Source organism: Dipodomys ordii, unplaced genomic scaffold (genome assembly GCF_000151885.1).
Source record: "Dipodomys ordii isolate 6190 unplaced genomic scaffold, Dord_2.0 Scaffold44, whole genome shotgun sequence".
Lineage (NCBI taxonomy): Eukaryota > Metazoa > Chordata > Mammalia > Rodentia > Heteromyidae > Dipodomys > Dipodomys ordii.
This window is the reverse complement of record NW_012267260.1, coordinates 7,101,714-7,115,099: the sequence shown is the minus strand read 5'-3', so window position 1 is coordinate 7,115,099 and position 13,386 is coordinate 7,101,714. Positions and strand designations below refer to the sequence as shown.

Below are 13,386 nucleotides of genomic sequence, written 5' to 3'. Positions count from 1 at the left end.
AGGAAGGAAGGAAGGAAGGAAGGAAGGAAGGAAGGAAGGAAGGAAGGAAGGAAGGAAGGAAGGAAGGAATATTGGTTTGTTCCAAAGAGAGAAGCAAGGACCTTAGGCCAGCGTCCTCCCAGACTCCCTTGAACTAAACTCATGTCTGTGATGTGTGACTCACACATTTGATGGACGGCGGCCCTAGCACAGGGAGCTCCCCTCCCCAGGCCGCGGTCCTTCCTGCCGCCCTCAGTCTCCTTCCCCATGCTTCGGCAAGAGACCACTGGTTCTGGGGAGACCGCACAGGGCCAGGCTCCTGCTCCTTCAGGGCTTGGACTTGGGGGTCACCCCCACATGGAGATGCTCAAGGGGAGCCCCACCTACCTTACAGGAGACTGCTGGCTGCTGGCCGCCATTGGCTCCCTTGCTACGTGCCCCAAGCTGCTGTACCGTGTGGTGCCCAAAGGCCAGAGCTTCAAGAAAAACTATGCCGGGATCTTCCATTTTCAGGTGAAATGTGAGTGTGTGTGTGAGTGTGTGTGTGTTTGAATGTGTGTGTGTCTCCGGGAGACAGAGACTCCTGCCTTGCCTCCCACAGATCTGGCAGTTTGGGCAGTGGGTGGACGTGGTGGTGGATGACCGTCTGCCCACCAAGAACTACAAGCTGGTGTTCGTGCACTCATCCCAGCGCTCGGAGTTCTGGAGCGCCCTGCTGGAGAAGGCATACGCCAAGTGAGTGCCTGGAGCTGGAACAGGGCCCTGAGGCATCAAGAGAGGCAAAAGGGTGCCAGAGCTTCCCTCCCTTCCTTCCCCCCCACTCCAGAGCTTCCCTCCCTTCCTTCTCCCCCCCCACTCCAGAGCTTCCCTCCCTTCCTTCTCCCCCCCAATCCAGAGCTTCCCTCCCTTCCTTCCCCCCCCCAGGCTCCCACCTCCTCCCCCAGACCCTAGCAGTGCCTTCTTTGCACCCCCAGACTGAACGGGTCTTATGAAGCATTGTCTGGGGGCAGCACAACTGAAGGCTTTGAGGACTTCACGGGAGGTGTGGCCCAGAGGCTCCAACTCCAGAGCCCGCCTCAGAACCTGCTGAGGCTCCTGCGGAAGGCCATTGAGCGATCTTCCCTCATGGGCTGCTCCATCGAGGTACGCCACTCCCAGTTCTGCCTCTGGGCCTTTGCACCTACTGAGACTTGCCTGGACGACTCTCCCCCCCCTCTGCCCCCCCCCCCATCTTCATCTAGCTCTTGTCATTCCCATTTCCATCCAGCTGCCTCTTTCTCAGACCCGCCTCCCAATCGCCAGTGGTTGTCTCCATCTGGTATATGGATTATTTTGTTTTGATTTTCTCCTCTACTTTTATTGAGACCTGAATTTTTTTTGGGTGGAGGGAGGGAGGTTGGTTATAGGGGCTTGAACTCAGAGTCTGGGCCCTGTCCCTGAGCTTTTTCGCTCAAGGCTAGTGCTCTACCACTTTGAGCCATAATGCTACATTCAGTTTTCTGATGGTTAGATGGAAATAAAAGTCTCAGGGATTTTCCTGCATGAGTTTTGAACCATGACCCTCAGATCTCAGCCTCCTGAGTGACTAGGATTACACATGTGAGCCATCAGTGCCCAGCTGACCTGAAATCTTTTGCTTTTCTCTGACTTTATTCATAGCTATCTTCTTCAGATAGATAAGAGACGGTTCCATAAGTCTAGTGACCTTATTTACCCTGGACAAAGCCCAGATGCAAGAGGCTGCCACAAATACTGGTTCAAGTAAATAAACACGGAATGCCACCCTACCACCAAGCATTGCAGGGATGTAATCACTGCAGTCATTGATTACAGACAAATGAAGACAAGTGTCCCCATATACCATGTATACAAATGCTTACAACTTTACCCCCTCACAGTAAAAATAGCCAACCATCTAGATGTCCTTCTGCAGAGGAACGGTTAAACAAACGATGGTAATCATTACACACCATGGAATACTACTGAAAAGGACAAAAGGAATAACAATTGAGAGAGACCTGCAATAATCAGGACAGATCCCAAGACTGTGAAATAGAATGCAAGAAGCCATCCCCAAAAGACTTCCCACCGCATGCTTCTCCATTTGTGTGATCTTGAAACAGCAAAATAATAGAGAGGGGAAACACATGAGTGAGTGTCTGGGGCTAGGACAGTAGAGTAGTTGAGAAGAGGGACACATGGTTATAAAAGGATCAACTGTGGTGGTGAAAACTACACATGTGGGGCTGGGAAGGTGGCTCAGTGGTAGAGCGCTTGCCTTGCATGCATGAGGCCCTGGGTTCGATTCCTCAGCACCACATAAGCAAAAAGAAAGAAGCCAGAAATGGCGCTGTGGCTCAAGTGGTAGGGTGCTAGCCTTGAGCGGAAGAGCTGAGGGACAGCGCCCAGGCCCAGAGTTCAGGCCCCACGACCGGACCCAAAAGAAAAAGAAAAAGAAAACTACACATGTAGGCTGAGCACAGTGCTTTGTGCCTGTAATCCCAGCTACTTGGGAGGCATAGGCAGGAAAACAGTTTCAAGGGTAGATATCAAGATCTCATCTGGAATGTGGCTTAGAGGTGGAATACTTGCCTTATGAAGCCCTGGGTTCAATTCCTCATAAACAAAAAAAGCTGGAAGTGACGCTGTGGCTCAAGTGGTAGAGCGCTAGCCTTGAGCACAGAGAGGCTCAAGGACAGTGCCCAGCTGAGTTCAAGCTCCAGGACCAGCAAAAAAAAAAAAAAAAAAAAGATCTCATCTCAGCCAATAAAAACGGTGTGAACTGGGCACCAATGGCTCTCACCTGTAATTCTAACTATTCAGGAGGCTAAGATCTGAGGATTGCAGTTCAAAGCTAGCTGGGTAGGAAATCCATGAGTCTCTTATCTCCAATTAACCACCAGAAAACCAGAAGTGGCGCTGTGGCTCAAGTGGTAGCGTGCTTGCCTTGAGCTGAAGAGCTGAGGGACAGCACCCAGGCCCAGAGTTCAAGAGCCACGACCAACAAAAAAAACCAGCTGGGTGTGGTGGTAAACATCTGTGATTCCTCCGTATTCAAAAGATAAATAGGAGCCAGGAGCCCTTGGCTCATGCCTGTAATCCTAGTTACTCAGGAGGCTGAGATCTAAGGATCACAGTTCAAAGCCAGCCTGAGCAGGAAAGTCTGTGAGACTCTCATCTCTAATGAACCACCAAAAAGCCAGAAGCAGAGTTGTGGCTCCAATGGTAAAGGGCTAGCCTTGAGTGAGAAAGTTCAAGGATAGCGTCCAGGCCCTGAGTTCAAGTCTCCCAGGACTGACAGACAAACAACCCAGAGAGTTCTCAGCCTGGTTGGGGAGCCCAGGCCTGACCACGAATGCTGTTCCTCCCTCTCTGTCCCGCAGGTCAGCAGTAACAGTGACTTGGAGTCCATGACAGAGAACATGCTGGTGAGAGGACACGCCTACGCGGTGACCGGCCTGGAGGACGTGAGCACTGGCCCCTCCCCAGACCGCCTGGAGAAGGAGGAGGAGTCGGGTCTCCCCCTCCCTGAGCCTCCTTTCATGACTCCCCCAGGTCCTATACAGAGGCAAGATACAAACTCTGATCCGGGTCCAGAATCCCTGGGGCCGAATCGAGTGGAATGGAGCCTGGAGTGACAAGTAGATCCCCTGAGCTGGGGCGGGGGGGGGGGGGGGAGATGACACAGCACAGCCCATGAATGAGGCTCTGTCTGGGGCTGGGGCCAGTCTTCCCCGGGACCTCAGGAGATGGCCACTGGGGAACCAGGGCATCCTTTGGGGAGAGAGGAGATATGCTGGCTGTGCCCCTCCTTCAGCACTCTCTGTCTGTCTCTCTGAAGTGCCAGGGAGTGGGAAGAAATTGATCCCGTGATCCAGTTACAACTGATGCATAAGAAAGAAGATGGGGAATTCTGGTCAGTGAGATGTTGGGTTTTTGGGGGGAGGGCGTGCGTCTAGCTCCCCCCACCGATGACCATGATCACCTGCTCGGCCACCCTCCAGGCTGTGGCCGCTGGGTGGGGACAGGGTGGGCTGACAGGCGGGGCCTGCCTGTCCCCCTGCAGGATGTCCTACCAGGATTTCCAGAGAAACTTCACCCTCCTGGAGATCTGCAACCTCACCCCCGACGCGCTCTCCGGGGACTCCAAGAGCTACTGGCACACAGCCCACTATGAGGGCAGCTGGCGGAAGGGCAGCACAGCGGGGGGCTGCAGGAACAACCCCAGTGGGTGATGACACGCGGGCAGGAAGGGAGGGAGGGGCAGGGGGCTCCCCCTACACACATGGGGTGAAGGGCCCAGGATCAGGGCCCATGAGGACAGGCCATTCCCTGTGAAGGGGACAAACAGACCCGTGCTGGGCCAGCTTTGTTCTTCCAGTAGAGCCCAGGCCAAGCCCAGCCCAGCCCTCCCCACCTGCTTCCTCCACAGGTACCTTCTGGACCAACCCCCAGTTCAGGATGTACCTCCAGGAGGATGACCACCAGGAGAAAGAGGACAAGGTGGTCTGCACCTGCCTGGTGGCCCTCATGCAGAAGACCTGGCGACGCGCACGCCCCCAGGGGGCGCAGCTGCTGACCATTGGCTTTGTCATCTTCCCGGTGGGCCCCCAGCCTCCCTCATCCCTTTATTATTTTATTTTATTTTGCCAGTCGTGGGGCCTGAACTCTGGACCTGGGCACTGTCCCTCAGCTCTTCAGCTCAAGGCTAGCACTCTACCACTTGAGCCACAGTGCCATTTCCGGCTTTTCTGCTTATGTGGTGCTGAGGAATCCAACCTAGGGCCTCATGCATGCAAGGCAAGCGCTCTACCACTGAGCCACCTTCCCAGCCCCCTCCCTGATCTCTTTAAGACTTACCTTCCTAGCTGGGCACTGGTAGCTCACACCTGTAACCCTAACTACTCAGGAGGAGACTGAGGTCTGAGGATTGTCTGAAGGCAGCCTGAGAGGAAAGTTCTAAAGATGCTTCCTCTGGCTTCGAGTGTGGGCTTAGTGGTAGAGTGCTTGCCTAGCACACAGGAAGCCCTGGGTTTGATTCCTCAGTACCACTTACACAGAAAAGGCTGGAAAGGGCACTGTGGCTCAAATGGTAGAGTGCTAGCCCTAAGCAAAAGAAGTTCAGGGACAGGGGCTGGGAAGGTGGCTCAGTGGTAGAGTACTTGCCTTGCATGCCTGAGGCCCTGGGTTCGATTCCTCAGCACCACATAAGAAAAAAGAAAAAAGCCGGAAGTGGCGCTGTGGCTCAAGTGGTAGAGCGCTAGCCTTGAGCTGAAAGCTGAGGAACAGCGCCCAGGCCCAGAGTTCAGAACCAGACCAAAAAAAAAAAAAACACACACACAAGAAGTTCAGGGACAGTGCCCAGGCCCTGAGTTCAAGCCCCAGGACTAGCAAAAAAAAAAAAAAAAGACTCTACCTCTAATCAACTACCAAAAAGTGGGAAGTGGAGCTGTGCCTCAGATGATAGAGCATTCTCCTTGAGAGAAGCAGCTACGAGATGGCACCCAAGCCACGAGCTCAAGCCCCGGTGCTGGCACCAAGAAACAACAACAGGGCTGGGAAGGTGGCTCAGTGGTAGAGCGCTTGCCTTGCACACATGAGGCCCTGGGTTCGATTCCTCAGCACCACATAAGCAGAAAAAAGCCAGAAGTGGTGCTGTGGCTCAAGTGGTAGAACGTTGGCCTCGAGCTGAAGAGCTGAGGGACAGCGCCCAGGCCCAGAGTTCAGGCCCCACGACTGACCCAAAAACAAAAACAACAACAACAACAAAAAATCCCACACAACAAAGAACACAACCAGTAACTCATCTTCCCCATGTGCTCTGCCCTCTGTGTCAGTGCTTTCTTAGGTCCAGGCCTGCTGAATGCTCACACTCTCCCTACATCCCACCCCTGGCCCCCTAGTACTGGGACTTGAACTTAAGGCCTTGAGCCCTTAGCTTTTTTGCTCAAGGCTAGAGCTCTGCCAGTTGAGCCACGCCTCCACTTCCAGCTTCTTGCTAGTGACTAGGATATGAATCTCACAGACTTTTGTGCCAACATTAGCTTCAAACCAAGATCCTCAGATCTTCTGAGTAGCCAGGATTCCAGATGTGAGCCACTGCACCCAGTTTGGGATCCTAGTTTCCATGTTTAACCTGAAGAGATAAAAATATTCCTTGACAGGGGAAGGGGAAAAACAAGTAGTTTAAATAAGGATACAGGTGGACCCATTGCAACAATGAGAAGTACAAGTTTTCATGTCGAAAACGAACTTTACAACTTTGGGGGGGGGGAAGGACTGGGTGGGGGGGGCGGGAGAGGCTGGGAAGGGATGGGAAGGGGAAACAAAGGAGGAGGCTACAATGCTTGATAAGAAATGTACTCATGCTGGGCGCTGGTGGCTCACGCCTGTAATCCTAGCTACTCAGGAGGCTGAGATCTGAGGATCGCGGTTCAAAGCCAGCCCAGGCAGGAGAGACCGTGAGACTCCTATCTCCAATAAACCACCAGAAAGCCGGAAGTGGCGCTGTAGCTCAAGTGGTAGAGCGCTTGCCTTGAGCTGAAGAGCTGAGGGACAGCGCCCAGGCCCAGAGTTCAAGCCCCACGACCGACAAAAAAAAAGAAAAAAGAAATGTACTCATTATCTTGCCCATGTAATTTTAACCCCTCTGTACAGTACTTTCACAATAAAAAAATTAAAAAAGGAGGAGGCAACAATGCTCAATAGGAAATATAATCAGTACCTTGCTCATGTAACTGTAACCAACCCCTCTAACAAGGATTTTTAAAATAAAAAAATACCAAAAAAATTCCTTGACAAAGCTTTCTGCAAACTGTAACTGTACTTTGCTCTTTGAACTCTACAGCTATTTAATGTTATCAGAGTCTACACCCCACCTTTCAAACACCCCAGAACACAAATACACATACATACATGTACAAGCACAAAATGCACATGTGTGTGCACACAGACACATACACACACTAGCATACACACTGTGCACACCTGCCCCAGCTTCTGCAAACCTGAGACCTCCCTACCACCCTGCATGACTGACCATTCTCTCTCCTCTTCCCAGGTCCCAAAGGAGGTACAGAGGACTTCCTCCCTGGCTGGCACTGACCCCTCCCCTGGCTGCAAGTGACTGACAAGGGGTGGGACTTGGGGGAGAAAAAAAAGACACTTTGAGAGGGGTTGGACATGGCTCAAGGGGTAGTTAGCGAGCAAAAGCATCACATTCTGAGTTTGAGTACTGTTTCTGCCCCCCCCAAAAAAAGGTGGGGCACTGGGAGTGTGACTTAGTGGTACAGTGCTTGCCTAGCATGCATGAAGCCCTGGGTTCGATTCCTCAGTACCACATACACAAAAGAAGTCGGAAGTGGTGCTGTGGCTCAAGTGGTAGAGTGCTAGCAAAAACAGCTCAGGGACAGCGCCCAGACTCAAGAGTTCAAGCCTCAAGCCTAGCAAAAAATCAAAAACAAAAACTGACAACAACCAACCTCCCCCCCTCCCCCCGGGGAAGCACTGGACTCAGCCCCATTGGGAGTCGGGGAAGGAAAAGACCACACGGGGGGGGGGTCAGTTGGGTGGCAGAGGTCCCAGACAGGTCGGTTGGTGGTGTCAGCAACCTTCCTCAGCAGGCCGCTCCCCTGGGGGAACCCTCTCTCCCTGTCCCCACCCCACCCCGCCCCAGCCCTGTACCAATCTCTAGGACACATGCAGTTTCAGAACATCCGGGATAGCCACTTGAAGAAAGGATTCTTCCAGAAGCATCCCGAGAACAGCTTGTCTGAGATCTACACCAACTCCAGGGAGGTGAGCAACCAGTTCCGGCTGCCTCCGGGCGAGTACGTCATCGTGCCCTCCACCTTCGAGCCCCACCAGGATGCCGACTTCCTGCTCCGGGTGTTCACGGAGAAACACAGCGAGTCCTGGTGAGTCAAGGCTGACCTCTCCATGCCCAGGCCCCTGCCAAGCTCAGCAAGCTGTCCTCCCGTCCTGCGCTTCTCCACGTGCAGGGAAACGGAAGCAGGGGAGGCCAAGGCCCAGTGAGTAGCAAATCAGAACCAGAAACTCCTAGACACCAGGTACTGGTGGCTCATGTCTGTAATCATAGCTTCTAGAAAGGAGGCTGAGATCTGAGGAGAGCTGTTCAAAGCCAGCCTAGGTAACAAAGTCAGAGAGAATCTTATCTCCAGCAAAAAGCTGGAAGTGGAGCTGTGGCTCAAAGTGGCACCAGCCTGAGTGAAAAAGATAGGAAGCACAAGGCCCTGAGTTCAAACTCCATTCTTTCTGTCTCTCTCTGTCTCTATCTCTGTCTGTCTGTCTCTCTCTCTCTCTCATACATATACACACACATACACAAACACCTACCTAGTGCCTAAGGAACAGACGACCAGAAACAGCCCAAGAGCTTGTGAGGCAAATGGGGACTTACCAATCAAAGAAGCTCAAGTGGTAGAGTGCAACCTTGAGAGAAAAAGCAGAAGGATATTATTGTCTGGCCCTTAAGTTCAAGATCCAGTAGTGGGCTGGGAAGGTGGCTCAGTGGTAGAGTGCTTGCCTTGCATGCATGAGGTCCTGGGTTCAGCACCACATAAGCAGAAAAAGCCAGAAGCGGCGCTGTGGCTCAAGTGATAGAGCACTAGCCTTGAGCTGAAGAGCTGAGCTGACAAAAAAAAAAAAAAAGACCTCGTAGTACTGGCACACACAAAAAGAATGAATGGGAAAAATGAAAGAGAGGGAGGGAGGAAGGGAGGGAGGGAGGAAGGGAGGAAGGAAGGAAGGAAGGAAAGAAGGAAGGAAAAACCGATGCCAGTGCTAGTAGCTCACACCTGTAATCCTAATCAAAGTGGTGGAGTATTAAGCCTGAGCACAAGAGCTCAGAGACAGCACCCAGGCCCTGAGTTCAAGCCCCACAAAAGAAAGAGAGGGGGCTGGGAATGGGGCTTAGAGGTATGAAGCCCTGGGTCCAATTCCTCAGTACCACACACACAGAAAAAGCTGGAAGTGGCGCTGTGGCTCAAGTGTTAGAGTGCTAGCCTTGAGCAAAAGAAGTTCAGGGACAGTGCCTAGGCCAGGCCCCAGGACTGGCAAAAAAAAAAAAGAAAAGGAAAAAAAGAGAGGGAGGGAAGGGAAAGGGAAAGAGAGAAGGAAAGAAAGGGAAAGGAAGGCCTAGAACAGAGATGCTATGAAGCTGTTCCATACTGTCCCTGCCCTCCCCCTCATCACCCCCAAAGCACCCATCCCCCAAACCTTCCACACTTGTAAGCCTCCCCTCCCTTCTTCACAGGGAACTGGATGAAGTCAACTATTTGGAGCAGCTCCATGAGGTAGTAGAGACCAGGAGCAGGGAGGTTGGGAGGAAATGGGGTGGCGGTGGAGATGGGTTTTTGGACGTGGCCCCCTTTCCCACAGCCTGCACCCCAGGAGATGGGCTTTGACAAGGACTTGGATCCGGACATCATTGAGTTGTTTAACATAGTGGCAGGCGAGGTGAGAGAGGACTGTGGGCTGAGGCTGAAGGGTGGTGGTGGCTTCTGGCTGAAGGGGCTGGAGCAAGGGCTTATGGTCCTTCTTCGTAGGACAACGAAATAGACATGTATGAGCTACATAACCTGCTCAGCAAACTGCTGGACAGACGTGAGTGCTCCCTCCCCACCCCCACAGCCTTCTCCCGTGGGTAGATCTGGCCCCTTTTTGACAGACACTTTTCCCCACCCCTTCCTTCCTTCACAGTCAAGTCCTTCAAGACCCATACCTTTGGCTTGGATGCTTGTCGCCGTATGATCAACCTCTTGGATGTATCTTCCTGTCCAGTGCTTTCCCCACCCCCCAGCCTGGCCCAGATATCACCACTTCTCTCACCAGCCATGTCCCCCTTGGGTCCGGAGTAGCAAAGATGCCCCCCCTCCCCTCCCCCGGGTGAGTCCCTCTTGAACTTCCCTGCTCCAGCTCGCCTCTGCTATCCTTGACCCCTCCCCAGAAAGATAATTCAGGCAAGCTGGGGTTTCTGGAGTTCCAGATCCTGTGGGAAAAGCTCAAGAAATGGACGGTAAAGGGCACCCACAAGCCATGTGTGGGAATGAGAAAAGGGGGTCCTAGAGAGGTGCAGACTAGCAAGGATGGCGCTCGATCTGCAGCCCCTGACTTGGAATGGGTCTGTGGGTGGATGGCCCCTTGGGAGGAGGCCTGCAGAAAGCCCTGGGTGTGGCAGCAGAGGGTCCCCTGCCAGACTTGAAGCCCTGCTGGGGCTGGCTCTGGGGCTCAGGGGCAGGTGAGTGGGAGGGAACCGCTGTTGTGAGTGAACCAGCCCTGCTGCACCGTGTGGCCTCAGGACATCTTCCTAGAATGTGATGTGGACCACTCCGGCACCCTGAACTCCTACGAGATGCGCTCGGCCATCGAGAAAGCAGGTGGCCAGAGGGCAGGAGAGGGTTTGGGGCCAGGCTGGGGGAAGGCAATGCCCAGGGGCCTGGACTCAGCCTCTCCTGGCTCCTCTGTTCCCCAGGCATTAAGGTTAACAACAAGGTGGCTCAGGTGCTGGTGGCTAGGTATGCAGATGACAACATGACTGTGGACTTTGACTGCTTCATCAACTGCTTCTTGAGGCTGAAGGCTATGTTCAGTGAGTTCAGTGAGACTTCTGCCCCTTCTCAGGGATGCTGGCCCTCTCCACCACACGCGTGTGCGCGCACACACACACACACATACACACACACCCTAAGGAGGAGTGCTGACCCAGAGGCACTCACCCATATAGGGCACACTGGGCTGGAGTAGACCCCTGGGGCTGAGCCTCCATTGCTGGGGAGCTAGTGAGGATAATGTGGATAATGTGGGCATGGGGCGCACACCCATAATCCCAGGATTGGGAGGCTGAGGCAGAAGGCTGGTGAGTTTGAGGCCAGCTTAGGCTATATAGGGAGTTCTTGCCTCAAATTTAAAAAAAAAAAAAAAAAGGATCCTGTTTCAGGACTGAGATACAAAGTAAACGAGTTAAGTCTATAGAAAGTGCTCAGAACCAGAGCTCTGAACCCCTCTTTCGGGCCTCCTCCCCAAATCAGCATTCTTTCTGACCACGGACTCCAAGAACACAGGCTATATTCAGCTGGACCTGCAGCAGGTTGATGGGGAAGGGTGGGGAGGAGGGAGAAGCGGGAGGGGCCGCGCGCCTCTCAAAGATGGCCCCGCCCCAGGGACGGCTCCGCCCCAGGGATGGTCCCTTCTCACCCGTGGCCCCGCCCCGAAGGTGGCTCCGCCCCAGAGCCCCTCACTGGTGACTCCGCCCCCTCTGCCCCGCCCCCCGCCCGTCTGCCCCCTCCTTCCTCTCGCGCAGTGGCTGCTGGTAACCATGTGGGGGTAGGCGCGGCCCCGGCCCGGCTCTCTCCCGCCCGCCTTCCGCCCAGGCCCGCGACGCCTCGCCCCTCCGGGCCGCCCCGCTGTCTGCTGGTGGATGGGACCACGAGGCGGCGTCCGAGCCCCAGATACCACTTTCCCGGCCGGAGGGACCGTGTTCCCTCCAGCCCCGTGCCCTCTCTGAGAGTGCTGTGCGTTGTGTTGCTTACCAGAAATGAAGTGACTCTTCTCTCCCGCGTTTGTCTGGCTGGGAAGGGCAGGGGTCGTCGTCCACTTTGCTGAGCAGCCCCCTCCCCCGTCGCTCTCCCGCGGACGTGCCACTGGCCGCCCAGCTCTGGGGAGGACTGGCGGGGGTGCAGATCACTTTCTGGGCACCCCCCCTCCCGGGACGCTGGCGGGTCCGCCTGTCCCGGTCACTCGGGGGCGCTGCCGGCCTTGTGCAGCGTCTGGCTCTGTGGGTCAGGACTGGCGCAGTGAACCGAAGGATGGAGCGGGGCGGGGGAGGGGCTGCCCCCTACGGCCTGCACCCCGCTGGCACGCCTGGGGGCCCCACGACCCGGAGTCTCCTTGCTGATCACAAACTGGAGTCCCCAGGAGGGTCTCAAAGTCAAATCCTGACACCTGCAGCCGGTAGCCATACCCTTCGAGGGCTCTGCCGAGGGAGGAGTTTGAACTCAGGGCCTCTGCCATTTGAGCAAGTCTCCAGCAGAATGGGCCCTCCATCCACCGATTCTTAACCTTGGAGTGTGTGCCAGATGCGTCCTACCTTACTCCCAGCCCCGCCTCCTACCTTAGGGAGAAAACCCAGGCCCGGGGCCCCACAGGAGCCCCTTCTGTCCCCGACCTCTCCACGCTGCCCGTTTGGCCTCTGGCAGGGACATTGGGTGAGAAAGCAGACACAGCACTCTGGGCCCCCTTTCCCTTAAATGAGTCCTTCCCAACTCCCCTTTCTCTAGGTGTAACTCCTCCAGTTTCTGGAGAGGCTGTTCCAGCCCCCCCATCCCTCTCCCTCCCCCCAGGCCTGGCAGAGGGGGTTGCTGGGATCCCCCCCCTCCTCCCGCCCATCTTTCTGTCTTTCTCATTTCAAAGGCCTAATCTAGTCAGCCTGGGTAGAAAGCCGCCCCCTCCCTCACGTGACTGCCCTCCCACTGCTGCCTCTCTGGGTTCCTTTCCCCTGTCTGAGTCTCTTCTTCTTCGTGCCCAGATCTTTCTTTTTTCTTATCCAGTCTGGGTTCTAACCACGCTCCTCAGATCTCAGCCTCCTGAGTAGCTAGGATGACAGGCGTGAGCCACCAGCACTGAGTCCCCACTCCATCTCTTGAATCTTGCCCACCAGGTCCCTGGTTTCCTTCCTTCTCCATGTAAGTTTTTGATTAGCGTACTCAGAAAGAAAATACCAAACACACACACACAGGGCCAGTGGCTCATGGCTGTAATCCTAGCAATTCAGGAAGCTGAGATCTGAGAATCCTGGTTCAAAGCCAGCCCCGACAGGAAAGTAGTCTGTGAGACTCTTATCTCCAATGAACCACCAGAAAACCGAAAGTGGTGCTGTGGCTCAAGTACTAGAGTGAGCGCCCTGAGCTGAAGAGCTCAGGGACAGTGCCCAGGCCCAGAGTTCAAGCCCCAAAACCTAAAAAAAAAAAGAAAAAATACCAAATACTATAGGAATCACATTGAATTCCTAGATTAATTTGGTGAACAAACATGTTTACACCACTTTATCATATACTTTTCCTGGACCATCCACCCAGGTCTTCCCTCCCTGTCTCCCTGCTGCACCCCCCACCCCCCTGCGGGGGATGATAAAGTGTTTGCTTTTTCCCTTTAGGGTCTTGCTCCATTTTTGAAATTCCTTTTCTGGGGGCGTTTGGTTTGTGTGGCTCTCCCTACCCACATGCAGTATGTGCAGTATGCCCTTCCTGTGCCCTCCTCCAGCCTGTTGTTCTGGGAACAGCTGTCCGGAGCGACAGGTGACAGTCAGATGGAGGCATGGCCCAAGGGTGTAGGGTTTACACCTCATCCTGTCTAGGGTGGGTGACAACTGTTTCAGTGGGGACAATAGCT

The 13,386-nt window shown here is 54.4% G+C and overlaps 1 protein-coding gene across 1 annotated transcript in view; it reads left to right on the top strand.

Annotated features, from left to right (window-relative positions):
- Capn11 (calpain 11) overlaps window positions 1-11,326 on the top strand; it is a 12,748-nt gene extending 1,422 nt beyond the window's left edge. The window contains exons 3-21 of the mRNA XM_013019119.1: window positions 374-492; window positions 581-714; window positions 954-1,122; window positions 3,363-3,446; window positions 3,535-3,620; window positions 3,821-3,895; window positions 4,046-4,206; window positions 4,412-4,581; window positions 7,040-7,051; window positions 7,684-7,895; window positions 9,254-9,293; window positions 9,391-9,456; window positions 9,546-9,603; window positions 9,700-9,764; window positions 9,947-10,015; window positions 10,298-10,376; window positions 10,472-10,588; window positions 11,028-11,086; window positions 11,300-11,326. Coding sequence (XP_012874573.1) covers window positions 374-492; window positions 581-714; window positions 954-1,122; window positions 3,363-3,446; window positions 3,535-3,620; window positions 3,821-3,895; window positions 4,046-4,206; window positions 4,412-4,581; window positions 7,040-7,051; window positions 7,684-7,895; window positions 9,254-9,293; window positions 9,391-9,456; window positions 9,546-9,603; window positions 9,700-9,764; window positions 9,947-10,015; window positions 10,298-10,376; window positions 10,472-10,588; window positions 11,028-11,086; window positions 11,300-11,326 — 1,802 coding nt within the window. The remainder of the gene's footprint in view (window positions 1-373; window positions 493-580; window positions 715-953; window positions 1,123-3,362; window positions 3,447-3,534; window positions 3,621-3,820; window positions 3,896-4,045; window positions 4,207-4,411; window positions 4,582-7,039; window positions 7,052-7,683; window positions 7,896-9,253; window positions 9,294-9,390; window positions 9,457-9,545; window positions 9,604-9,699; window positions 9,765-9,946; window positions 10,016-10,297; window positions 10,377-10,471; window positions 10,589-11,027; window positions 11,087-11,299) is intronic.
- Window positions 11,327-13,386: the final 2,060 nt, after the last annotated feature.